The 26,717-nt window shown below is 40.0% G+C and overlaps 2 protein-coding genes across 2 annotated transcripts in view; one reads left to right on the top strand and one right to left on the bottom strand.

The window, feature by feature from the left end:
* GPR39 (G protein-coupled receptor 39) overlaps nucleotides 1-11,647 on the top strand; it is an 83,927-nt gene extending 72,280 nt beyond the window's left edge. Inside the window, exon 2 of the mRNA XM_009895860.1 lies at nucleotides 11,124-11,647. Within this exon, the coding sequence (XP_009894162.1) occupies nucleotides 11,124-11,647 (524 nt within the window). The remainder of the gene's footprint in view (nucleotides 1-11,123) is intronic.
* Nucleotides 11,648-11,998: 351 nt separating this feature from the next.
* LYPD1 (LY6/PLAUR domain containing 1) lies at nucleotides 11,999-26,490 on the bottom strand. Its single transcript, XM_009895865.1, has 2 exons — nucleotides 26,259-26,490; nucleotides 11,999-12,234 (listed from the first exon to the last, which is right to left on the bottom strand). Exons 1-2 carry the CDS (start codon nucleotides 26,488-26,490, stop codon nucleotides 11,999-12,001), a joined length of 468 nt encoding a protein of 155 aa, XP_009894167.1.
* Between the last annotated feature and the right edge of the window lie 227 nt (nucleotides 26,491-26,717).

Genomic DNA, 26,717 nt, shown 5'->3' with positions numbered 1-26,717 from the left:
GATAAGCTGTTTAATGTTGCAACGGCTGATTTTGTAATGTAAAAACAAAAAACCTCTCAATTCCAAATTGTGTTTGCTAGTTAGAACACAGAATTTAAATGAGATATATATGGAAGATGTATTTTTTCCATTGTTTCGCCAATGCAGAAAGAAAACAAGTCTTCACTCTTTCTAAAAGAAAATCAAAGCAACCATGACAAGAACTTATTTTGCAAGGAAGAAGCATAAATAAAAACGAAACCTGTTCCCTTCTACACAGTTGTGTCCATATTAGTGTTTTTTAAAAATATTTTCTCAGTACAGAAATAACAATTTTCAGTAAGCATGTTTTTTCTGACAGCTGGAATGTTAAAATTTCTAAAAATGAGTGGTTTAAAATATATTTATTTTCATAGAATCATAGAATGGTTTGGGTTGAAAAAGACCTTAAAGATCATCTAGTTCCAACTCAACCAAGTTGCTTAAAGCCCCATCCAACCTGGCCTTGAACATCTCCAGCGCTGGGACATCCACAACTTCCCTGGGCAACCTGTTCCAGTGCCTCACCACCCTCAGAGTAAAAAATGTTTGCCTAATATCTAATGTAAATATACCATCTTTCAGTTTAAAACCGTTACCCCTCGTGCTATCACTACACTCCCTGATAAAGTCCCTCCCCATCTTTCCTGTAGGCCCGCTTTAAGTACTAGAAGGTGCTATAAGGTCTCCCCTGGAGCCCTCTCTTCTCCAGTCTGAACAATCCCAACTCGCTCAGCCTGTCTTCATAGGAGAGGTGCTTCAGCCCTCTGATCATCTTCATGACCTCCTCTGGAATTGGTCCAACGGAATCGCTCCAACAGAATCGCTCTTTGCTGTGCTGAGGGCTCCAGAGCGGGACACAATATTCCAGGTGGGGTCTGAGCAGAGTAGAGGGGCAGAATCACCTCCCTCGCCCTGCTGGCCACGCTGCTTTTGATGCAGCCCAGGATACGGTTGGCCTTCTGGGCTGCAAGCGCACATTGCCGGCTCATGTTGAGCTGCTCATCCACCACCCTCCCCACCTCCTTCCCCTCAGGGCTGCTCTCAATCTATTCTCCCCCGAGCCTGTATTTGTGCTTGGGATTGCCCTGACCCACATCTAGGACCTTGCACTTGGCCTCGTTGAACTTCATGAGGTTTGCATGGGCCCCCCTCTCAAGCCTGTCCAAGGCCCTCTGCATGGCATCCCTTTTTTTTTTTACCGTGGTATGTCTTCTGGTGCTGAGTTTATGTATATTTCCGCAATATTCTTGATCTTCTTTTCACCAAAGTAGCCCTGGTTTGAATTTTCTTTTATGTTTTTACTGGAGAATTGTTGTATTGAATGGAAACGAATGACTCAAAAGTAGATGCTGGATTTTGTGGCTTTTATTGATAAACCCCATGAGACGGACATCTGAATGAAACAGTCAACCATTGCTTCAAATGCCAAGTTGGTATTTGCTGTAAGGCATAATGATTTTATGATTATGATGACCCACCTATGTGAAGGAAAAAAACAAAGAAGACAAGGGAGTATATGAAATTCTCCTATTAGCTGTTACATTTTGCAGCAGCCTTGGATGTGCAGTGACCAGTTTGCTTCATCCACAGAGTTGGGATCCCCAGAAAAACACTGCAGTGTAGTGACCTGAAAGGTGAACCCACACACGGGGGCTCACTGCGCCGTTTTTGCCCTCCACTTTGAAAATGAATTATCCAGTTACAATATCATAGACTAAACCATCATTTCTGTGTAAAGTTGTACACATTTAAGGCTGAATTATAGCTGATGAAGTATGCTAAGATGAAGTTTGCGATCGGAAGATTAAAGCTAAGGAGAAAGAAAAACTCATATTTGAAGTACTAATTTTAACATAATGTACAGAAGAAATAAATGACCATTAAAGGTACAAACTTGCGTGGGGAAGATTTTCAAAGGTGCTATTGTCGCTGCATAATAGTGGCTATGAATGTGTTACTGTCTCCAGAATAATTTTTAAGTATTAAAAGTAACATTATTTCCTCTGTTAAAGTATGAGCATGTATGGCTTTTAAAAGCGTATCATGACTTTAATCACTGTTTTGCAAAAAGGCTGCTCGTGTTCAGTAACAGTAATTCTGTCATGAAACTTCCTTGAGTATTTTTAGCTTTTTACTAGTGCTTGCACTGTGAAATGACATTATTTAAACATATTTGAGAAGCAAAACTTGACCCTGCTAAAAACTGAAGATAATTGTCAGATACTTTAAATTGCTAAGAAGTAAAACTGTTAACACTTGTGTCCTCACTAATTATATACTGCATATCTGTGTTCCCGTGACAACTTCTGATGCATTCGGTATCAGTCTACTGAACGGCTGAGGGCTGTTAAGTGACAGCGCAAAGCAGAAACAGCTTATTCCTCTGAAGAGGAGGTGGGGAGGTTGGACTAGATGATCTCCGAAGGTCCCTTCCAACCCCTACCATTCTGTGGTTCTGTGAAGAGCTCTGTTTGCTGTTGCTTGTGGAGAAGTGTGTGACGGGATCCCTGGAAACTGTTACATTTTAGGCTGCAGTCAGAAAAGGTGTTACTGTAGTGTCCTTTAAGTCCCAGCTGGATGGATCAATACACAGACTTGAAACTTTGGTTCAGCTCCATGTAAGCCTCTCATAATCTTGTTTATCGGGAATGTTTGTGTTTCTCAGCCCAATACACTGTTTATCAGTTGTAGAGGACTGAAGTACAACGGAGACTGAAGCATCGTCATTCTGCATGAAAGTGCAGGTATTCCTCTGGGCAGGTTCCTTCAGCATTAGTTTCTATTAGAGGTCAGGTTGCCGGTATCACAAATTCACCCTTGGCCACTGAGTAGCTGATGTGGTATTGCTGTGCCGCGTCCAGCCTAGAGCAGGTCTTGGTTACCAGTCAAGGAGAAAGAATGTGTGCAGCAGAGCAGGGAGGACCTGAACTGAGCCAGCTGTTGGGTGATGGGGGGATTTTGACCGGAGAGAGGTGTTGTGGTTACGCTGCTGTTCTGTTGTCTCATTGATTTGACTCAAGGACACAACACTGGGCCAAAACCTCTGGCAAGCCAATTTGGTCTCAGTGATCTCGCAGCACCCTAAAGGGTATTTGAGGAGGGGAGAGTGCAGTCCAATGCAAGTGAAAAGATGTACACTTCGGATTCTGCCAACACCTCCTGAGTCTCAGTGATGATTTACATTGGTGTGTAAGTCACCTGTGAAATGAAGTATCAAAAGCAGCTGCAGGTGGTTTTCTGACGCCAAGGGGAGGCAAATACTTGTGTGAAATTCTTCTCAATATGCCTGACAATTCCAGTTATCTATGGAACCTTTTAATAAAGATAAAAATTTCCCATGTTGTCACTGCCCCACACTTGAACACATTGCTGTTTTGAGGAAAGAATGGCTGTTTACGGGAAGACTGTATGCATCGCTTTAGCATTTGTGATTTACTGAGACCATTAATGGTGTCTTCTGTTGGAAGAAAGATGACTTTATGTGCAACAGAACAGCAACATATTTATTAACACCTTGCAGGTTTGGTTCATTTATTGCACCAAGAGGCAGCTTGGTTCTTCTCAGTGCTTTTCATTTATTGCACCACTTTATGGAACATCACTGTCCTGTCACCCAGCTGCGCTCGCTAATGAGACACAGCCTTGTTGTACAGCACCCTTGAGGCTGGGAGGAGCATAGTGAACACTAGATGGACCCGAATCCCTCTGAAGGCTGTGGGAATTGCTGGTCCATTGGTTTTTTGCTGGAAGCTGTTGACAGGATCAGATGTACATGGAGGGGATTTTCAACTATTTGTCCCAGGCCATATGCTTAGTCCTTCCAGCAGCATTTATAAAGATAACTAGTTTGTTGCTGGCTTCTGTTCAGTTTAAACCCATTATGAGAAGGGCTGTGGGGGGTTTGCCAGAGCCTCTGTGTGAGTCCTTGGAGATTTGCCTGTTTGTGCTGGTGACAGAAGTGTTGTCTCGCTGCCTCCTTTGTCCCTGTTATCCCTGCAGTACCAGCACAGGCAGGACCAGTGGATGGATTTTTATCTCAGCTTTGCTTTGCCAGTGGAAGCCCTGTGTATGCGGTCTACCTGCGAGGTGGCTCCACAGCAAAGGCAGTGAGAATTCCTGTTCTCTGAGGAGGCTGCATACTTAGCAGCCAGCCCAGATCCAGCGTCAGATCCCAAAGCGAGCCTGCGAACTCTGGTGGTTAGAAAAACTCTGGTGGGAAAATCACTGGGAGATACACACTGGCCATGTCTTCTCTTCTCCCTGTGGTTACTGCCTGAGTGGGAATAGTTTACTTATTGCCTCCTTGTCTTCCAGAGAAGCATTTTTGAAAGGCAAATCTGTGATTCTGAAAGTTGAGGATAAAAGGAACAGAACAATTTGAACTTATACAAAATGTATGTAGCAATGCACATATTGACTTGTTTCAGTGAATATCAAAATTTATCGTCCCTTGAACTAAATATTGACACAGACAAAGCAGTATCAATATTTATCTCTCAGGTTAATACATTTTTATATTCACCTCAACATACATCAATATGTGCTTATTATTATTATTATAATGTTTGTCCTTCAGCAGAAGAGACCTGCATGTGGTTGAGGGGGAAAAGGGAGGTTTATATCAATCAGTATTCTTCTCCCATCTTCAACTTCATCAGGTGCTTTGTCCTGCACATGGCGCACACTGCAGCCCTCATTCAAGCAAACCCCTTATTGATGGTTGTGACACTCTATGCACTGAATACAGGATTGAGCAATTGATTTTTGGGCAATGTGAAGTTAACTTTCTCTTGTGGAAGGGGCAGCAAAACCACCACTTCTGTTCCATAGCCTAGTTGTTTGGGGGCGCTTCCTGTAGTAACTCTGTAACTAAGAGCGAGCTACTTCCCAGCTCACAGAAACAGAGGCGTAGCGCAGAGTGCGGGACACAAATTGACAAGACTTTGATTCTGAGATCCAGCTGTGAGTCGCTGCCTACGAAACAATGCTGTTAACGCTGAACAGGGGGACACCTGCAGATCTGTTAGGAACCTTGGGGTAAGCTTATCTCATGCCTGTGTTACATGTGGCACTCTGTGTCTGCCTGCCAGCTGGAACTTTACTTACGGGCAGTCTTTACTACTATAGCAAACACAGTGGCCTATTTGAGCCTCTTGCTTTTGTTCCAAGGAGCAAGTGTGTGTGGGCAAGAAGAGCGTGGCCACTTCACTGTCTCTGAAGGATTATCCTTCTAATATGTCCCATGGCCTTTTTATCCTAATTCCAGATCTCAGAACAAGAAGACAGATGTTTCCTAGCTAGTTGATGAGGGCAGGCTGCACAAAAAGGATGCAGGCATGGTGACGCTGAATATCGTAAGACTTGTTTGGAATCTACAAAGGCCTTTTAACACGATTCATGCTATAGGGAGCAATTTATGTGGAGACACCAGCTCTGGCAGTTACGCAGAAATATTGTAAGTTCCACAGAACCGCTGAAGAAATGCTGCTGTTCCTCTCTGGGTCTTGCTTTTAAACCTGCTGACCTTAAACAGAAAGGAGCTGAAAGGGTAGGCAATAACCAGAATGGGTGCAGCAGTAGAAGGTATGTTCCTCTCTCCCACCCCTGCACACCCTTCTGCTCACCGAGAGCTAGCTGCTGCTGCTCAGAGAGAGAGGGGTTTGAGTCACCTGTTGAGCTGGATGGTGGATGAACACTACATATTCACCAGAAGGTCTTAAAAGTTGAAAGTTTGGATCTGAAATTCTACCCAGCTGCTGGTAGACCAGAGAAACTGCTCCAAACTCACCTGCCAGAAGAAGCACTGGTAGGAAATCCTTGAGGCTGTAGAGCCGAGAAGACAGTCCCCTCCTTGAGATGCTCCAGTCTTCCTCGGTTTAACGCTGCCGAAGTGCAGTCTGCATCGCTCCTGCTGCCGACAGCATTGCCGAGCAGTGCCAAGAGCCATCCGGTATCAATCTGGTTGGTTTCTCTGCTGCACTTACAAGTCAGACTCGCAGCAATGAAATAACAGCTGTTTGTAATGACATTTAAATGACAATTGTCAGTAGACAATAAGCATATGGTAGCTGACTTCTCACATGCGGACAACTGCAGCGGCGGAGGCACGGAGCCGCTGCAGATGCTGGAAGTCAGTGCTGCATTGATCTGCAGTTGGGAAGGTCATCTCAGTGGTTGAAGGCTGCATTTTGAGGCTTGCCTTTTTTCTTAAAAGCGAGAAAGATAACAAACTAATGACTTGTGTCCCTAATTCTAATGAAAAGCAAGATTGTTCAGTCCTGGTTAATAAACGTAACATAAATACCTGCCAAAACCCCACCTCCTGAAAGTCAGATTCTTACTTAGCACTGGAGTCTTTGCTTTTTACCTTCTCCCAAGTTAGCAGCGACTGGTATTATGACCAGCAAGAACCTGGTTTGTGAGAAGGTGTATTTGCTTGTGTTTTCAAAGCCATTTGTAGCAGAATCAAATAGGGACCAAGGGCTTTCTTCATTATTAGTATCACTTTACAATGGAAAACTTAATAATGAGGGATGATCTCAGTATTTTCCTCTTTTGGGAGCAGATACCTCTGATGCATGGTTGGAAGGCTTTGTGAGTAAGGCATAGGGCATTAATGTCATGTTATACCTTTTAGTCGGGCCAAGTATGCAAATGTGAACCGAATTCTAAAAAAAGTCTCCCTCTGAACCAACTGCATCACTGCCTGCACTCGACTCATAACTCCGTAACCATATGTTTATATGCCACTGACAATTGCCATTTAAATGTCAGTTTACAAGCAGATGTTGGGAACCCGCCTTTGTGCCATTAATTAAATCACAGAAAAGCAAAGTTTGAGTACAACAGTGCTTAGGCTAACTATGAGAGAAGCAGCAGAGCCTGGCAGACCTTGATGTACCAGGGCAGTCAGGGTTAAGTGGCACAGGCAAAGGAGCATGTACATAAGGTCACCAAAACAACCTCGGTTAATGGGCTATGGCAGCCAAATAAAGCCGGTTGTTGGCATTTCCTGGTGACAATTATGATTTTGTAGACAATTCCAGGTTTCGTGGGACAGCTGGCAGTGGTCAGGATAGAGGGGGGATGTTGGACTATAAAAGGAAACAGATTTAAGGGCTCAGGTGCAGAAAAAAAGACAAAAATGTACTCAATAGAAAAACAGGCAAAATCTGGAATGGTGGAGAAGGAAGCACTCTCTACCAGACATTTGCACGTATTTAAAATCCTTCCCAATAAAGTTCATAATGAATTTAATTCAGTCCCCTATGGCCCAGAGGAATGTACTGAGTAATAAAAAAGTATTGCTAAGGGACAGATGACTGCCAAACTTTTATTCTGTGCCAGCAATGCATATTTATATTATTGGCAGTTAAATGCTAGGTTTATTTTACTACATAAATGATCCTTTGTCACATATTAAGAATTAATACTGAAAGATCCACTTTGGGAAGTTACAATAACAATTCCCAAATTTAAACAATTGTTAAATTTGTATGCTTTGTTCTTGAAGAGGTTTGGGGTGGTTTTTTTTTTAGATTAAAATAGTAGTTGAATGTGGAAATGCCTATTTTGGGTAAGCTATTTTATGGCTAGCTCATGGCTTAGTTTTTTATAATGGTTTTAGTCAAGGATCTTTTAATGTCTTTTATTTTTGTTACCTTGAAATATCTACATCAATGTTAAATGAATTATAAGATCAAACACTTAAAGGTTGAGATGTATTCACTTACACAGTCAACTGGATAACACCAGGATTCCTGGCTTCTGTTGGCACGGTCTAATGCACTTTGATGATTAAACCGAGTGATTCAAACGCGTGTTGGAAATTTCGAGCACCAGTGATGGAGGTCACTCGTCCACAGCATTACTTTGTTTATAAACATCATTATTCCATGGAAGATAAATCTCTGCTCTCATCTAGTGTGTCACTTCAGCACAGTCATCAGGAAAATGGAAAAAAAATGGAGCTACTAATTTTTTTCACTTTAATAAGAGGAGTGAAAGGGAAAGTTGGATGTGAGATGAAATGTGAAGGAGTTGTTTAATTCCTAGCAGGCAGCAAGCTCTAGCAAAAAGTGGATCAGCAGCCGTGCAAGATGCAGTTCAGTTTACATTCAAACTGTTAGGTTGATGGTTGGATTTGATGATCTTAAAGGTCCCTTCCAACCTAGACAATTCTATGATTCTATAATACAATGTGCTTTAAGCACCTTCTGCACATTATAGTACCACACAAACTTCTACAGCCTGTGTACAAGTTCAAATTGATGGCAGCAGTGATTCAGTCAAAATATTTGATATGGTAAGATCTGAACACAAAGCTTTTCCTCTGATGCACTTCAGTTTACTTCATACCTCCACGTCAAGTGTGAACAGTTGGAAAAAACATGGTGAATTTGTCAGCATGTTTATTTACATGGTGCATCTCCTTTGGATCAACAAGCATTTTTTTTCAAGTGTAAAAATGAACAATTACTCATCCCTGGAAAACGACAGAGTTTTAAAGACATCTCCTTCCATCCTGCAAAAGCTGATCCTCACCGCACTGTGCAAGGGCACAAGCAGCTCATTTTTCACTTGCTGTACAGGCAACGAAATATTCAATTCCCCAGAACAGAAGTGTCGAAAGAATATAAGGGAGAATCTTAAGAATTTGGCAGTTGCACTAAAAAGAAAGGTCAATGGCAAAGAATTCAGATACAAACAAAAAATCACAGATCTCAGAGCACTGCATTTGAGTGTTAAAACTGAATGCACACATTGTTTGCTCACAGTTTTTCACAACAGCATTCATAATTTAGGAAACTATTAATCAGCACTATGAAGTATCCTGTTTCTAACTAAGAACAAAAAAAATACACTATAGAGCTTATTTTCTTTTCTCTTGGAAGAGATTATCTGCCAAAATTTGACGAGAATTCTGCAGACGAGGGTTTGTGGATTTTGGGGTTAAGTTGCACAGGAGCAAAAGCCACAATGGAGCAGGAGTGTCTTCGCTGCCTTTTTGTAAGGCCTGTCACAAGTCACTGCTCAGAGCTCCTTATTTTCTGTTGGTCTGTGCCAGGATCACTGTCCCTGTATGTTATGCTGACAGCAGGGAAAAAAAGCACTGAAGGCTAGAAAACTTGCAGGACTAATACAAAATTCAGATCACCTTATGACAGAGACACAGCAGATACTGAAAAATGAGGCAAGAAGGTAGGGGAAGAGCAGGCAGCCAAGCAAAGGGGCATGCGATTGTGTAGAAATGGGAATAAGAGTAAAAAGACTGTGGCTGAGGGGAGTTACGGTGGTTACAGAACAGAAAAGAGCAAAGGTAACTGCATTTATCATTTGCCTACTAAGAACAGCCTTAGAGGGCTCCTAATCTAGTGCTGCAAGTTTAGGATATGCTACTTTCCCATCCTACCAAAATTCTTGTGACATGAAGTGATTACAGAAGTAAATGATCAAAAAGTCAACTTTTATTTGGTATCTTAGTGAGATCATAAACTTGTTAAAGTAATTACAGTTTTCATTAAGAAAATTAATTTCTTAAAAAATAAAAAGAAGACATTTCATACCTTTTCTTTGCTTAGGGGTGGTGGTGGAGAGCAGTTGGACATACCCTGTTTAAGCTCTGGCAGTTTCAAAGTTATGAAAAAAAAATATCTTTCTTCTCTGTTCTGCCTCCCTTCCCGTTCCATTCATGTCTTCCCACTACTGAAGTATCATTTTCCTGGCTTGAAAAAATCAGTGTGCGCTATTTCAGAATTGCGTTCCTACAGTGATCTGTTCAATGGGGGCAATCTGACTTAGTCTAGACAGATAAGAATTAAAACACATTTCTGTGCTTCTGTTGAGAAAGGAGGGTAGACGTTGGAGAAGATTAACAATATAACAAAAGTCTACTGGAAGTGAAAACTGTGCACCTTCAGGATACTCTATTTTGTGCCTCTGCAGCAGGGAAGCCAACCTGCAGCTTCTGTTCCCTCTAAGCGTTCATACAAGGCACGCTTCACGCTTCCTGCAAAGAGAAAAATAAAGTGGAAAGAGTAAACTGGTGGCTGTATTGTGTTTCAGAAGTAATGCTTAGTGGGGGGAGCACTGAGAGGAATTATTTTGTGTACCTGGTATTTCATGCAAGATGTCTGGATTTCCAGTGCTTACGTGCACCAGAAGCAGTGACTGCCAACGAGGATTTGAGCACCCTTCCCCTGCTCCGTCTCCTGCCGGGGAACAGAGCCTGCTCAAGTTCACCCATACGTTTCTTCAGGGCTGCCGTTCTGCAGACAGCATCACTGCTGCAACCCTAGGGAACGCCGGGCCACAGAGGCACAGTTTTCAGACATCCAGCACTTAAGTCACCCTCTTTTTAATGCCATTAGTGATGCAGCAACATGTATTTATATTTACATATAAATACAAAATGGTCAGATACCACATTTTTAAGCATAATTTATAATCTGAAACTGCTTACACTTTCATGACTAGGCTTGGGTTTTTCTCATTTACATTCATAATTTAATTCCACTGGAATTTGATTTTTAAGAAAGCCCAACATATCTTAATTACCATAAAAAGATCCATACATATTTTACTTAAAAATATCTTCTGTAAGAGGAAATTTACCAAAAATAACACGAAATATATTATTATGCATACATTTTTTTTTTTTTGTAAAGTACAAACAAGAATCTGATCTCTTCTGGGTATTGCCTGATCTAATATGGCTATAGGTTCTATTTATTTTGTTTGTTTTTCAAAGGAAAGGGAAAGACATAAGAAATGTAAGAACACAAACCAAAATAAAACTGCATTCTTTCCAAAGATATAGGTATCAATGAAAGAACACTTTGAAAACTAACAAATGACAATAGGTACAAAGAAACACTATCCAAGCACTATGCAGTCTTCTGTCAGAGCATGTGCTGCAGTGACCTTGTAACAGTTATTAAAAACAACAAACAAAAAAAATGCTACTGGCAGAAAAGGCTGTCAAGCAAAACTCTGAAAAATTGGTACCATTTCCTAACAAGTAAGTGAAGAACTGATACTAAGTATTTTAGGTTTTTTCCCCCCATGTATGCACAATTCCTTCTCCCTCTTTCTGTTCACAGGACTGATTGTTGCAACTCTGGCAATATGCTGGATGCCAAACCAGGTTAGAAGGATCATGGCTGCTGCTAAACCAAAGCAGGACTGGACTGTCCCCTACTTCAGAGCATACATCACTCTCCTCCCCATCGCCGACATCTTCTTCTATCTCAGCTCAGTGGTGAACCCCCTCCTGTATAACATCTCTTCTCAGCAGTTCCGCAGTGTGTTTCTGCAGGTCCTCCGCTGCCGCCTGACAATACAGCATGCCAACAAGGAGAAGTTTCTCAAAGCCAACCTGAGCTCCAGAGCAAGGAGCAATCGGTCTCTACGCCCACTGCTCTTCATGTCGTCTAGGCGCAATTCTTCTACAAAGGGCAACAACAAAGTCTTCTTGAGTACTTTTCAGAATGAGACCAAGCCTGACTGCAGTCCACAGAAACTGGGTCTTGAACCACTGGAGCCCAGCTTGGAAGTAATGCCACTAGAGAGGAGCTCAGAGCCCAGTCCCGACGCACAAAACGGCCTTTGTGAACATCAAGTATGACTTCATAAGGCAAAGTTAATGATTAGCAATGAACTTAAAAACATGGAAATTAAAAGGACTGAGGAATTGACTACATCTTAAAAAGACTAACACAGATGGATTTGTTTCCAATTATGCAAAAAAAGCAGGAGTTCTGTACCCTGCTGCTGGGATTTTTAAGTGCGCACTGGAAATTCAATCTGCTAACCGAATTCATTAGCTGCCAAAAATATCAGCCCCTCTCTCCCCACAGCCACTGAACTTCCCTTGCTGTTGACAGGGATTTGGAAACAAACAGAGAGTAATTGCAGTGTCTTTAAAGAAAGGAGGAGACAGAACAAACCGTGTCAGGGCAAAAAACTTGCTTGAAGTTCAGCAATACAAAACCAAAAGAGCCAATTTAAGGAGCAGAATGGTGGTTATCACATGTGCCCTTGGCACCACACCAGAATTCCCTCTTTTCTTCGGCCGGGGTCCATTGCAGAGTGGAGTGTTGCAGCAGCTGATACAAACAGAGTTCACCTTCCCTGGAGAACAAAAGGACTGGTAGCCAGCAGAGGCTATCAGACATGCTGCCGAAGATGCACAGGATTTGCGATACATGATTCCTGTGACACAGAACAAAGGTTACTTAGTTTGATATGAACACAGTTTTGCTTTACAACACGATTCATGCTTGAAAACTGTTGCAAAACCAGTTTACATTTCCAAAGCTATGCTGGTGATGAAGCCGGACACCTCAGCTGTCACATGGCTAACAGCTCTGCACTGCAGGAGAATCACAGTCACTCTAGTTTGGGTTTTTCTTTTATTTGGTTCCGGTTGGAACCAAAAACATTAAAAACTTGATTTACATAATGTTTATCAAATGATTAATTTTATCACCAGAATTCTTCATCTTTTGGAATAAGCTGTTTGACTAGCTACAACTGAAATGCAGTTAGTTTGAAAATGACTTCTGGTTCTGTTGCTGAACGTCTGAGTTGTTTAAGGTGTCTAAGTAATTACAATTTTCTATGCTGTTAATTTGTCTTTTGAGCATTTTTTTTCTTTTCTTGCTTATTTGCCACACAAAGACAAGTAACCAAGAGTAAAAGGAGAATGACTATCAGCAAAACTTTCATCTCCCCTCCCCCCTCCTTTTACTCTTTTTGAAAGAAAAACTAGAAGTACTTTTCCAGGTAATCTCAGTTCTTGCTGTCTTTGAAGCTTAATACCCTCAACAACAAAAATTTCCATTTGTACAGAAATGGCTTTTCTGAGTTGAAAGTCTTCCTTTTTTAATGTAATTTAATTTAATCTAATCTAATTTTAATTACTAATCCAATTAAGGTTATAATTTCTCAAATTGTTTTTACCTGAAAAAAGTACACTCTGATGCACAGTGTTATTTTAAAATGGTTTATAAAGGCTTTAAAATACATAGTTGCATTTTCCCCTGTCACAGTGGGAAATGGTTGTGGCAGTTCCACCTCTCATTACTCTAAAATTTTCCTGCAAGTGATACAGTAGAAATTGTGTGTTGGAAAAACACAGACATAATACATAAATAGATAATGGAGGTTTACTCATATTGCCTTGCAGTTACAAAAAGAGGTAAATATTTCTAAGGATAATAAAATCGCTATTCATTTTGAATATGGGATTCTCAAAAGTTTCTTTTTCTTCTGAAGAGCATGAGAACAGGACTCCCTTGGAGAACAGTGCCTCTGCATCCTGTAGCACGGTCCCAGAATGTTTTTAAATACACAGTGATCAAGACTTGTTTTGGTGGGAATGAAGGCCCAGAATGTTTTTAAATACACAGTGATCAAGACTTGTTTTGGTGGGAATGAAGGCGGAATATGACGTGTAGGTACTGAACTTAGAGTACCTGCAGATACTTGTTCCGTCCCCAGGGACTTCAGAAATAAGCACTACAGCACCTACACAGTCCAGTAGATACCCCTGCAGTAGCGACTGCCACTGCGCTACTAAGTGCTGTGCATAGCAGCAACACGTACTTTGTTTGGGTTATGCTCAGAAAGAAGGATTTCCTGTCTTCAGAGAGTTTTAATTAAAGCAATTCTTTTCTACTGTCACAACATTGCTGCCTTCCCAACAATGCAGGGCTTTCCCTGTTTTGTGTTCTCCCTCTGCAAATCTAAACTCTGAAACATGTTTTAAGGCTATCTGTCTAGTTAAACTTATGAAGAGAAGCCCCCAAGTCAGTGTTAAATCTTGCATTGTCTCCAGTGAGCTTCAATCAATCAAAACAGCAGGTAGAGCCTTTTCTCAAGAAGGAAGAGGAGCTACAGGCTGTTCTAGCTGTAACAGCAAAGGCACGCAGATCAAGAGGCAGAATCTTTATTACTATAGTTTGCAAAAAGAAGAGCGCTCCATCTCTTGACAAACCACTGCTGTCAAGGAACATCAACTGTGCTGCCACTGACTGGCTTACAATACTGAAATCTCAGCTATGTTTCCCACAAAGACCTGGTGCTTTGCCCATGTTCCTCCTGCACTCTTCCAGGAGCCGGCAGGCATGACCCTTCCCATGGCTACAATTGACTTTTTTCCTTCCCCTTCCCTCTTGAAAAAGGAATCCTGTATTCAATGGAACTGGGCACAGTGATTGTTTTCCCGTCTCTTAGCCCCGCATCTCCTCATCACAGGTTCTGTCCCTGTAGCTACAGCCACCCACCAAACTCAGCCATTCCTCAGTCTTCCCCCTATGACCAGCAGTGAATTTCAACTTTTCCCCTCAAAGACCAAGCCTCTAAAGAGCTTTTGACATTGGCATATTTCCTATTCCTGTTGTTTTATCAATCACTCTCTTCCTGCCATTTCCTTTTCACAGGATTCCTGCAAAGCTCTGTTCACAATTTGAACTAGCAAGTGATTTATTAGTTTAGGTCCCTGAAATATTGTATACTTTGCAATTTTCCTGTAGACTAGGAGACTAGAATTGTTCAGTGCTGTGAACAATTAGATAATGCCCTCTGAGGCATGATTTTCACTGGGCAACTCTAGGAGACCTGTGCTGCAAAAAAAAAACCAACACCCCCCCCCCAAAAAAAAATATTAAAGTCCTGCAGCTTAACTCCATGTGTTTACAACAGCTCTGTTCTCCAGAGTATATTCTACAGAATAATCCTGAGCTCCTTTTGAAGTCAAAACACTGTATTCCTGCACAAACCAAAATTTTACAACTCAAATTTCACACACAGATGGACCATGTTCATGCCTAAATAGAGAGAATGATCTAACTAGTAGTAAAATCTCATGGTAACGCTTCTCCTGTGGCTTTTCTGTAAATATGCCTTACAGTAGGAAATTCCCCTCCCAAATGATTGATTATTCCCATTCCCAGCTCTAGTAATCTGAATTGTAACAAGATTCTTAACATAATTAAAAAAGTCAGCACTTCAATCAAGTTTTTCAATAGCTACTTGGCTAAAGACATGCCCTTCACATCCAGGTTTTTTTCTTTAAGTACTGGTAGATTACTTTGAGCTCGCAAATGAGCTGCTATCATACACTAACTGCGCTTTTTACAAAGCATCAGGTATGAACTAAACTCGATCAGCATAGAAAGGCTGTGCTTTTTCTCTGAGTATGCTTATAGCAAGATACAATGAAAACAGGCATAGAAGATTGATGGAAAAAAAAAGAACGTTAGCACTACAAGAGTGGCATTTTTAAAACACTTCAGCAGTGACTTCCACTTTTTTTTTTTTTTTTACCATGAGTATGAAAAAGCAATGACATTTTAAACAGTATGAATTAAAGAAAGGCAGGAAAAATACTCTTTCCTGGCATATTGTGGTTGCAGCTTAATTGTGGTAGGAAATAAATTAGTACAACTGACTTCCATGGTTTGTTGCCAGGGTCACTACTCTCCTTGCTGCAGCAAACAGGTTGATGTACCCAGTTACTGCAGTTCACCCACTGAGTTCAGATGGGACAGCAGCATCCTTTCGGGATTATCTCTAGGGATTTTTCCTCAGACTCCTCTGCAGTGGTTTATTGTACTCTTAAGCCAGTTCTGAAACTATTTCTGAGATCTTCCTGAATCATTTGCCACCAGCAGGCTGAACTGCAGACAGTTCTTCAAAGTGGTTATCTTCCTCGTAAGACTCATACCACAGACGTAACTGCTAATTACCGGATATTCTTGCTTGAGCAATCAGCTTGATACATTCATTAACACATCACCTAGAAATATAATTGGAAACTTTCTGGGAGCTTTTCTTCTACCTCAGATTGTTCTGAGTTGCTGGCTAGGCAAGGAGACTACACATTTTACACTGCTTTTACTAGGATGGGGTCATTCTCAACTACCTACCCTCAACAGTTTACATTACTGCTCAATTAGTATATTTACTAATATAAAATGAATATATTTACTGCCTAATCTCTTGATGGATGAGTACCAAATAATTTGCCTTTTTTCACAGATTCAGCAGCCCCCCAACAGCAGTGTGGGTTATGCATACGTGTAGGTACTATAAGGATGTTTTACTACAAAGTACCTAGTACTGACCGGTTGATTTTCCTTTTGACTTCAAGGTTTGTGGGGTTGGCTGAGGATGTAGTTCAAGTACAAGTACTTTCAAGAAGAGAGGGGAGTACAAAAGGCTAGAATATCTGTGTGCTAAGGCAGTAATATTCCACACACTCTCCTTGCACATACACTTACTGTAGCGGGTTTTTTTGGTTTTTTTTTTTTTAAAGAAAGCTTTGGGCTTAAATTTGGGCATAGAAAATCTACTCCTAGACTGAAAAACTTGCCCAGTGTTACACTTCTCTCTGGCCCACGTATTTTAGATAGTGTCATGCATTTGGATACACATACATTTAGGTAGTGTCAAGGCCCAAACTACTACTTCTGCAGGATTTCTGCCTTATTCCATGCAATAAAGAGATGGTGTAAATCTCAAGGCTTTTCTATAGTTCCTGCTTGTAATATCGATTCATTCACCTAGATCCATTCCATACACACACACACTCCGCCCCAGCTGTCAAGCTCCCCCCCCCCCCCCCTTCTCTGCAGCCTGTTCCTGTGCACCCGCACCGTGGCACTCCATTTTGGCCACATGCAGATGCATTCAGTCTTGATAGCGACGAACAATTCATGCTACAGTTTAATACATGCTGTAGTTTATTCCAATCCAAAAGGGAGAGTTCTTCCACCTACCCTGTCTGCAGAGCTCAGTACATGCTCTCTTGAATAACAGCTTAACTTGTTACTAGGACAACAAAAAAGGTGACATCACACCTACATCTTAGGCTGCGTGCATGCAGAAGGCACCAGGAGATCCAAGCTTTTTCTCTTACTGCTTGAAAAGGATCTTATTAGGCACCTCCAACTCTTCTGTTACAGCAGGTACAGCCAAAAAAGAGCAAGTGTAAGCATGACTCTCCAATTTAAGAGCCAACCATAATCCTAGTAGTGAGCAGCTTTAGTTTACACCTGTACTCTAAAGACTGTCCTTCAGCAAAATACATATAGTCTCTGAAGCTGAAACAGGCAACCAGAATGCCACCTCCAAGATCAGTGACCCAATTTCTGAAAAAAAAGCAGTCACCTTCCCACTCTGTGACCCAACTACTCTGAAAATGCTTTCTGCAATGACACACCTCAGCAGGTAACTGCAGCCTTCTGCTTCACCCCAAACCAGTCTATGGCCTCATGGTCATAAAACTCTTAGCTTTAAGTTTGACTCCCGTCAACACTAACTTTTTGCAGCCACATGCCCTAATCCCATGAGCGTTGACCAACACTCCTAATTTTTAAAGAAAGCTTTTGCTACAGTGTTTTGTACATACCCAATTTTGCGGGCATACATAAAGTCAGATTTGTCTTCTGCAACTCACTCCACAAATACTGCTTTAGCAAAATCTTCTGCACGTACTGTGAGTATGCTTTCTGCATCAAATCTTTCAGAGCATTAGAAAAGAGTCTATGCCCACCTAGGGTCCAGGAACAAGGCATCCCTGAGCAGTGACAAAACTGCCTTCTCAAGATTGGACCAGGAGTTGGAGGCATACACAGAGCCATAGCTTCAAGTATGTAGAAAAGTTTTACAGCATCATACAGTTCAGAAGGTTAGCAGGCAGATCAAGGCAAGTTTTGAGGTGTGCTATTAAGACTTTCGCAGAATTTCTCCACTCTTTTAGATTTGGTGTTTAATCTTGCCCATCTCCTCTAAGCAAAAAGCAGAAAACAGTGGACAATTCATATTGTGACACACACAACGCATGTAAAGTCCCCAGCAGTTGTCCCAGGTCTCACGTTAGCATGCTTTCATGATTTGTATGTGATTTGCTTTGGGTGTTCTCTTAATGATGTTGCTCATAAAGACAAGTGTGAGGACCATGTGTATGAACTGATACTCCTCCATTGTTTTCGTATCCTGAACAGTTCCAATTATCTTATTTCCTTGAAACTTTCAGTTTTCTGGTCTTGGTCAATCTGCAAGTTTTCCTTCTTTTTAGTTTTCATATTAGTTTTTATACCTATCTTTTTATGCCTTCAGTGGTTTTGGTATAATAATTTTCTATTCCTTAGCTAGTACCTGTTCACATACATCATACAGTGGTGGACTGCAAAAGGTCCTATTGCGATTTGCTCTCTGTTTTCTAGAGAAAGTGATTATAAGTGTTTTATCTAATAAGGTCCTAAATATGTTAGAAGGTGACTGAATGTTGAAAAGCAATAATTCTTCTGACATTGTGCTTCCCCAAACAGATAATGTTTTCAGTGGTTTAAAATATGAATTAAGCTTCCCCAACACAAATCCTTTCATCTATGATTGTAAATGCACTGTTAAAGTAACAGTTTAAGCCAGTGTAAAGTATAACCATATCCAACCATGTCATCTGTGTTTCATTTATAGTAACTCTTCCTATCCTCGTCTTCTCAACTTTCTCTCAGGAGCTTACAAGTGGTTTAAATAATTTGCATTTTGCCAGAAATTTTATCATGAAATTTACTAATTGACTTATAAACAGCTAATTAAATACTGTAAGCAACCATGATCAGTGTTTTCTAGATGAAAAAATGGAGGCACTGAAATTAAGTGACTTGAAATCTATTGCAAAGCTGTCTCACACACTTCCTGATTTTTAGTCCTGTGTTTTAGGACTGCACTATTCTATCCCTATCCCCTCCCTTTGATGCATTCAGTAGACAGGATAAAAGCATATCATGCCATTATACTGTTGCAGAGTATACAATTCTGTAAAAAAAAACAACAAAAAACACAAAGCCAAAATAAAATATCCCCCCACCAAAGCCTACCTGGTTGAATTAGCATATTTTCATCATAATTTTCTATGAAAATTTACTCAATATCATCACAACTCCTCCATACATTTGGCACTTTTTTTCAGAAACTAATAGGAGGCTTTTGACAATGAAAGACTGGTCTTCTCACTCTCCTTCTGACCCTAAATGACATGGCATCTTGCAGAAATTAAATCACCTTAGAAGAAAACTGGACAACTGTTGACCAACAGAGGACAAGGGTTTGGATTACCACAATATCCTAAGTCATACCTTCTGATTATGGTACTGGAAATATGAATCAAAACTGCATTGTTAGTAATGTAAACAATGGCACAAAGTAGTCTTTGTCATTGCTTGCAATATCACAAAGCAGAAGCAAGGCATTAACCTGCTTAAAAATGCATAGGCTGAGAAAGTTAAGTACAGCTGCTAATAGTGGTATTATCAAATATTTTTTTAAAGCCATGGGAGGCTACAAACCAGAAGTCAAAGCTCAGCTTTCACCTGCATATCTAATTCTTTTTTTTTTCCTACTGTCCTTATTCATTCTCTGCTCACTAATGCGAATCTACAGTCAAGCACTAAAACATACAATCTTTCAAATAAACCTGGCTCACAGCCTTCTGTCACCTGTGCTTTCCTAAAAGAAAGTAAGTAAATGTCTGGGATATCAAGATCAACATATAAATTATCTTCCAGCAAAAGAGGTGAACTTAGACTCAATTTTCAGAATTGTGTATTTTTGTGACAATCCTTATCAGCAGGGCAGCCCCAGTCCTTATGCCTTTACAAATGTTAAAGTGCTATATACGCTTGTAATAAGTCCCATAAATAATTTTACACATGGATAGTCTGGTTGCATCCTACTAATTAATGTTCTTACCAACTTCAGTGGAATGGCTCACTTTTATATTTGCACGCCAGTACATTAGAAATCCATTCAGCTTTTATATCTTTAGCTATTTTCAAGCTTACAGTTTTACAGCCTGTTCAACTTCAGAGTAGGATTTGCCTGGTTTTTATATTTCTTTTTCCCCATTAAGAGACTCATTGGTAATGTAGCAAAACAGGTTGTATCCAGTTTTCAAAAAAAATATCCAGACTACAACTGAAAAGTAGAAATGAAAACAGTTTGGATTAATTAAAACATGCTTGCCAATATTTTGATAAGGTCACTGGGAGCTAAGACAAGTGATAGGTTCAGGCCACAAGAAGTTTTTGGAAGCATAGACTCAGTTGTGTGTGAAATGCAATAGGAAACTCTTTTAAGAGGCACCAGGCTGGGGGCACTATATCCTCACAAAATTCATTTGTGTATCTTTCATACAAGTCTGAGAAATAAAATAACATAAAAAGCTATTGTCCATACCCTGTGAAAAATGAAATTCACTGGACCAGATACCACAACTTCCTTATAATAATACAGCCCTTCATCACTTCTGCACTTGGATCTTTGTCATGACTTTCAAGTCATAAACTGCTTGAACTGTTAACTTCACTGTTGCTTTTCCTTATTTAGAGGCAGTCAGAACAGCAATCTACTACATACTGCCTGTAATTTCCCCTTAGCTGACGCACGTAGTTCACTTCATCCCGTATGTGGCTGGAAGTCTGCTGAGCAACCCAAAGATTGGAAGGAATTTACTAGTAAGAAAACAGCTTTGGCATCTGAGAAAGTGTATCTGAATGGTAATGTATCCACAGCTCCAAGTTTTCATCATATAGTACAAATTAACAGTATATATTGCAAGGCTTTTTTCTTCAGCATCAAAAATGAACTGCATGTTCCCAGGGTTGGTTACAATGTCTTCATTTCGTCCGGCACCAAGTAGCACGACACACAATGGTATAGCTAACAACTGTCACATGCCAAGGTTTTGGTTTTTTTTTGTCAGTAAAGATTTATTCTATTATACTAGTAGAACTTTGATTAAAAATAAAATAATCAAAAGTTCTTTTGAGTTCTGTTGATGGGCTTTGACCAAAAGAGACAGCGTAGAAGAAAATAAATAATAATAGTAATAAAAAAATCCACCACCAGCTCAGTGGATGTTTCTTACTGTTTCTAAATGGATACTGGGGATGCTGCTATTACCTATAAAACTTTAATGTCTACAGTGATTCTGAAGACATTAAACTTTGTTTGCTGTTTTAATAATTTTGTCAATAAATGGACACCAGAGTATAATCTCTCCTTGATACAAGTATGCAATTAGTTTTAGTACTAATGGATGCTATACATGAAAACAGGAAAAAGTATGTGCTTCTGTAATCCTGAACAGCCATATATGAAGCAACTCAATCATGGCAGCAACACAATAAGATAAAAAACAGTAATAATCACAGTTAAAGAATTTACCATAAGGCCTCCTCATCACACAACTTAGACACTGTTTTCATCTGCCTGATAAAACAAATGACTGGGAAACCAATACTGAGAAGAGCTAAATAAATAAAATTGTAGTTCAACAGTGAGATGAAGATCTTGTTCATGATGTTACCATGCTCTGCTTTTAAGCACACAATTACAGCAATTGCTTTAATTGCACTGCATGATTATATCCTATGTAAATACATTAAAAGGACCATTGCAAACCAAAGAAATAAGAGAAGTTTCTTATTGCAGGTTAATAGAAATAATGAGGTTGTTTCCTAATTCACTGGCAAAGGAAAATTCATAAACAATCTTAGTTTTATATAGACAGAAATTTTAAAATATCAGTCTTGCTACTGTGGATCTTTTTTTTTTTCCTTGCAAAAGTAAAAGTTTGTAAAAGTACATTCACAACTACTTTAGAGCACAAGGTATATTGTTCAAAACACACACGGGCAGGTTTCCTTACAGAGAGTTCTGAGAAATTTACACTGGATGCCTTTCTGGGCTGATTGTCTCATCCTTCATGCTTTATTTCTTTCTGATCTATTCACATTGCAAGTTTCATTTTGTCTTAAGTAGGTTTTAGATCAGCCTTAATGCTCAGATAGCTCTTGCCTTCAGTACAAGGTAAGCTTCATTATCAGTGTTTTTGATGATAGATGTATAAAATCATATATACGTTATATACTCAACTACATATCGTCAAGATGTTTCATCTGATCCCCGTATACTCTGGGATTTCTTTGTTCCTACATGTATTCTAAAAACGAAGAAGCACTCACATTTCTAAGTTAAAAGTTCACGGATGGGAAAGAGAGAGGCAAGTGGGAGAGGGGAATCTGCCATGGGTATTTCCTCAAAGTACCTGCCAGTGAAACTGTCATAAGCAAGAACTTTGATCCCTTGTCAAACATTTAATTTATGCACTACTAGAAACGTATCCCTTACATTAACTTCTGTGGTAGAAAAATTACTTCATGCAGTCTTCATTGCCACTTTCCATGCTCACCATTCTTCCCTCTACAGAAAGAAAGCACTGAGTTGTCTTTTTTTTTTTTTTAAGATTAGATTAACAAATTAATGTGTAAGATTTTACATCACAGGCAAAAATACTGTCCTGTCCTTCTGTACCTTCCACTGGAACAGAATGTTAACATAACTGCATAAAACTTGTTCTTGCAAAAATTTTAAATACAACTGTTTAAAGTGAGAAAAATATTTTGTCATTTACTTGACAAACTCTCCAGTTCTGTTCACTGACAGATCCCCAAAGTGCAACTGCAATATAAACTGCCATAACAAAGTGCATGTTTGCAGGGGAGGCAGAATTATACTAGTTCCACATAATCACTTAATCAGATACATGCTGACGTACTGCTCAATTCATTTTAAGTTGTGAAATGGAGCAAATTTCTACCTGATACTACAGACAGCTGGGATAACATGCCTGCTGATCTAATTCAAAATATTAGTCACTTTTTAAGCTCTGGGTTAGGAACGTGCCTATGCTGCTATTATTTCTCACCTGAAGTCGAAAAGTAGTTCCAAAGATTGGTTCTTCAGAAGCAGAGATAATGTTCTGAGAGAACACAGTACATTTAAAGTACTAATCCTAATTTTATAGCAACTGAAGAGGAGTGGGTTTTTTAACTATGATGAGGCATAAGGAACTATTTACAACATAAATGAAAAAAAAAACCAAACAAAACTGCACAGAGTTGTAGTTCCCCACTGCCTTGTTTATAGAAAGCTTAATCAGAAATGAAGCTGAACTGTAGATCAATCATTGCGTACCTCAGTGAACACTAACATATACATAAGAAAAAACAGTCACTGGCTACACGGTGGGGACTATATTGCAGGCACACCACAGAATGTAAGTCGGTGACCCCCTTGATAGGAAAACACACAGATTAATGCATACTGCAAAGGAAGGGTGACTACATCAATAGGTTACTGATTCAGACCATGAACTTTATCTCAAAATATTGCATTTAACTTTTAAATAAGGTTTAGGAGAACCTGTAACATTTTGCTCACTGACACAGCTATATTTTATTAAGGACAAAAATGGGTGAGTCTATAAAAATTAAATTATACTCCTTTGACTGTATCTAGTCAAGAGGAAAAACTCTTAATTATGAGACTGTGCTGTCAAATAAATGCAAATTCACATCTTTCATATTCTGGGTTAAAAATTCCAACTCAAGTCTATTATAAATTAAAATCAATATTTGAAGCATTTCAGCTTTCAGTGATAGGCAACAACCAAAAGAATCAAGTTATGAAATATACTGGTAAAAGTAGAATGAATTATTAAATAAAACTTGGGAGAATAAGGCATTTTTATTACACACATTTAAATATCAATTAGGAAGAAAAACAATAAAGGATGATGAACTGAATCATCTCTGTTTTACAACCAATCCTCTCTAGAATTGACTGAGGATAACAGAGAAACTAAGCTTGCAATGTAAATTTCACTCGATTTGAAATAGTTAGGTTAAAAATTTAAATTTATTCACTAGCTGAAATTTACAATCTCTAATCTTAAAATGAATAAGAACTGCATTTATAGAAGTAAATTAAATAAAATGGAACAGTGGTACCTGCTATGCACAGCATGCTAGTTACCTCCTAAAGGGAAAATCCAAGTTTGCTCAGAGACAATATAAAATTCTACGGGGGAAGGGGAGGGGGGGGGGACGGACGGACAACATGGGATGGGGGGAGAAAAACCCAGAAGTTTGTTTTAAGAGCTCCTTATTTACTATATTACAAACCAATTTCTTCATAGGAGTAAGGACAAGTTACGCATCAATGTATGTCTAAAATCTATTAAACCAGTTCCAGTTTGCATTCTCAATGTGCCACCATCACACTGGCCAGACTGCAACTTTGCCTGCTGGCATGAGAAGAGATGCATGACTGACTACCCCATCCCACACACGCAGCACACAAGTGGCTGCCTCTTACCACATCTGCGGGTGTGTGTATGCGCACGTGTGAGCCCACTTATGCAGAAGAGTTGCACTTTTATCTGTGAGGGGTTTACTTGACTAAAAACACTTTTCTAAAATTCACCTGAAGGGAAGATTAAAGATATGGTTCTGGAGGGCTGATACAGTCTGAGGTTGTACCAAAATTAAAACATGAAGGAACCAGGGAAGATATTTAAAAAAGAAACATACCAAAGCAAAACAAACCAACAAACACCAAACTGCTAAGAATTAAATGACAACTGACTTTTTTGTCCATGTCTACATACTATGTTTACAGCCCTTCGAATCGCCACAGCATTAATTCAAACCTATTAAGACTACTATAGAAGCTGTCGTGTGCAGATAGCAAAGCCTTCAAACATTCATTCAGAGATACTTGGACTTTAAAAGTACCTTGCAAGCTGTAACTATCTCCCATCCCCAATACCTCTTCCAAGTAAACTTGAAATAAAATACTCCAATAATATATAACTTGAAAGAGACTAATCTTCCTTTAAACATATATCTTTTTTCTCTACACTGGAGACCCTCTAAATATTTTACAGAAATACAGTCACTGTGGATGGTGTTACCCAGGATAAAACGAAGTGCCAGCAGTTCACCTACTGTTGATAGATAACAACAATTCTTATTATTTTTCTATGATTCCTAATGTAGTGATCTGAAACTACTAGCACAAGCGGAACTAGCTGATTTGATACATACTTTGAAAATATTAATGAATAGTTTCCTAATGCAAAGAACCAATGTTACTGTTCAAGACGGAGGCTGCACACATTTGCTAGGTAGAGAGGGATCCTGCTCTTACTGAAGGACTCACTGAGAAAGGACAGACTACAGCTTGATTTATATTAACAGCATAACAGTCCTTTACATCAGTGAACTCCATGCTCTGAAGCATTGCCCTCAGCTGCAAGATGTGCAATCCCAAGAGCAGCTTCCCATTAAATCAGGGTTCTGAAGTCCCAACCTGCCCTCTGCTCCCTAAGCCTCCCGCTCGGTACGGAGGTCACATCTATGTTGAGGCACACCAGCAAGTTACTGCTAGCTTGCTCTTTTTAATGCCCAGCATCTTATCAGCTGTCTGCAGTAAGAGCAGGATGCTGCATGGACTCCAGCTCCCACAAACACACTTCCTTGCCACCCCGACCAGCCCTGAAGTCCCTGATAAAGCTGTAGCCTTCTACTCATGTAGATGGCTACAGAGCGATATGGTGGTCTAAAAACCGAGATGGTTCTCTCCAAATCTCAAATGCTCTCCATGGTGCTGAACAAAAAAAAAGTAAATCATAGCACAGCTCAGAAGACAATGGAGGCAAGACACAGAATCAGAGCTAGTTTCCTCTTGAACACATTTATCTCCAAATATGCTAACTTTCATTTTAATTACAGTACAGGAGAAGCCCCCTTAGACTTAGAAGATGAGTATGGCATACATATCCATTTCTGCTCTCCTCCCCCCCCCCAGACTCCCAAAAATATTCTTTTTATCCCTCCCTTCTGCTTGATGTTTTCTTTTATGGATGAAAGCAAAGATGACTTCACTTTCCTTCCCTTAAGATGAACCTTCAGAGTATATGAATTGCTAGAGTAAATAAAAGAAAGGAGGGAATTACTAATTTAATGCTCTTCCATCTCTTGGGGAAAAAGCCCATGTAATTAACTGTAATGAGATTAAACTAACTTGTTGTTATTAATTTCCCAGTGCAGGGAAACTAAATCTGAGACCCATAAGACTGTGTATTAACAGCTTTATCAACATTTGGCTTGCATCCTTCAGTTTTTACACCAGTTTTAAAAGAAAATGATTAACTTTATTGAGTTGCAAAGTCACTCACAATTTCTTACAGAAATTGAGTCTGGTCCCCTTACGTAGGAATGCCAGAGTCATCTGTAACTGAAGACTGTGAATGGGTTGAGCCACAAGCAACAAATGCCACCCAACACAAATAAAGAGAAGTCTCATTATTAAATTCTTACCAAAACTTTTTTCCATTACTTCTTTCTGACACATATCTTGAACATTCACTGTACAATTCACGATGAACTCTGGAGCAGAGCAGTCATTATTTAGCTGGAACTCCTCACACTGGTAGCACTGTATCTGCAAACCCAAACCTGGAACAGATGGAATTTTGCTCAGAATAGTAGTAATAGTATTAAAAAAACCCCTCACCACAATCAACACGTGCCAGAAATCTTCCTTCCTCATCTTTCCCTCATCGTATTTTGCGGTTCCTAACTGCTCAGCAGCTCAGAAAAAGTACGACTTTGACAAAAATAAGGTAAAATAAACGTATCGCCCACTCTGCTGAGGCTGTGCCTTACGTCCTCAGCACCTGGTTAGGAAGCGGGCTCCTCTCCGCGGAGGCTCCGGGGCGGACTCTCAGCCGCGGCGCGGGGGACGCTGCCGCCAGCAGGCGGCGGGGCACCGGCACG

The sequence above is a fragment of the Charadrius vociferus genome, unplaced genomic scaffold (assembly GCF_000708025.1).
Source record: "Charadrius vociferus isolate BGI_N301 unplaced genomic scaffold, ASM70802v2 scaffold862, whole genome shotgun sequence".
NCBI classification, from domain to species: Eukaryota; Metazoa; Chordata; class Aves; order Charadriiformes; family Charadriidae; genus Charadrius; species Charadrius vociferus.
This window is presented reverse-complemented; position numbering and strand designations above follow the sequence as displayed.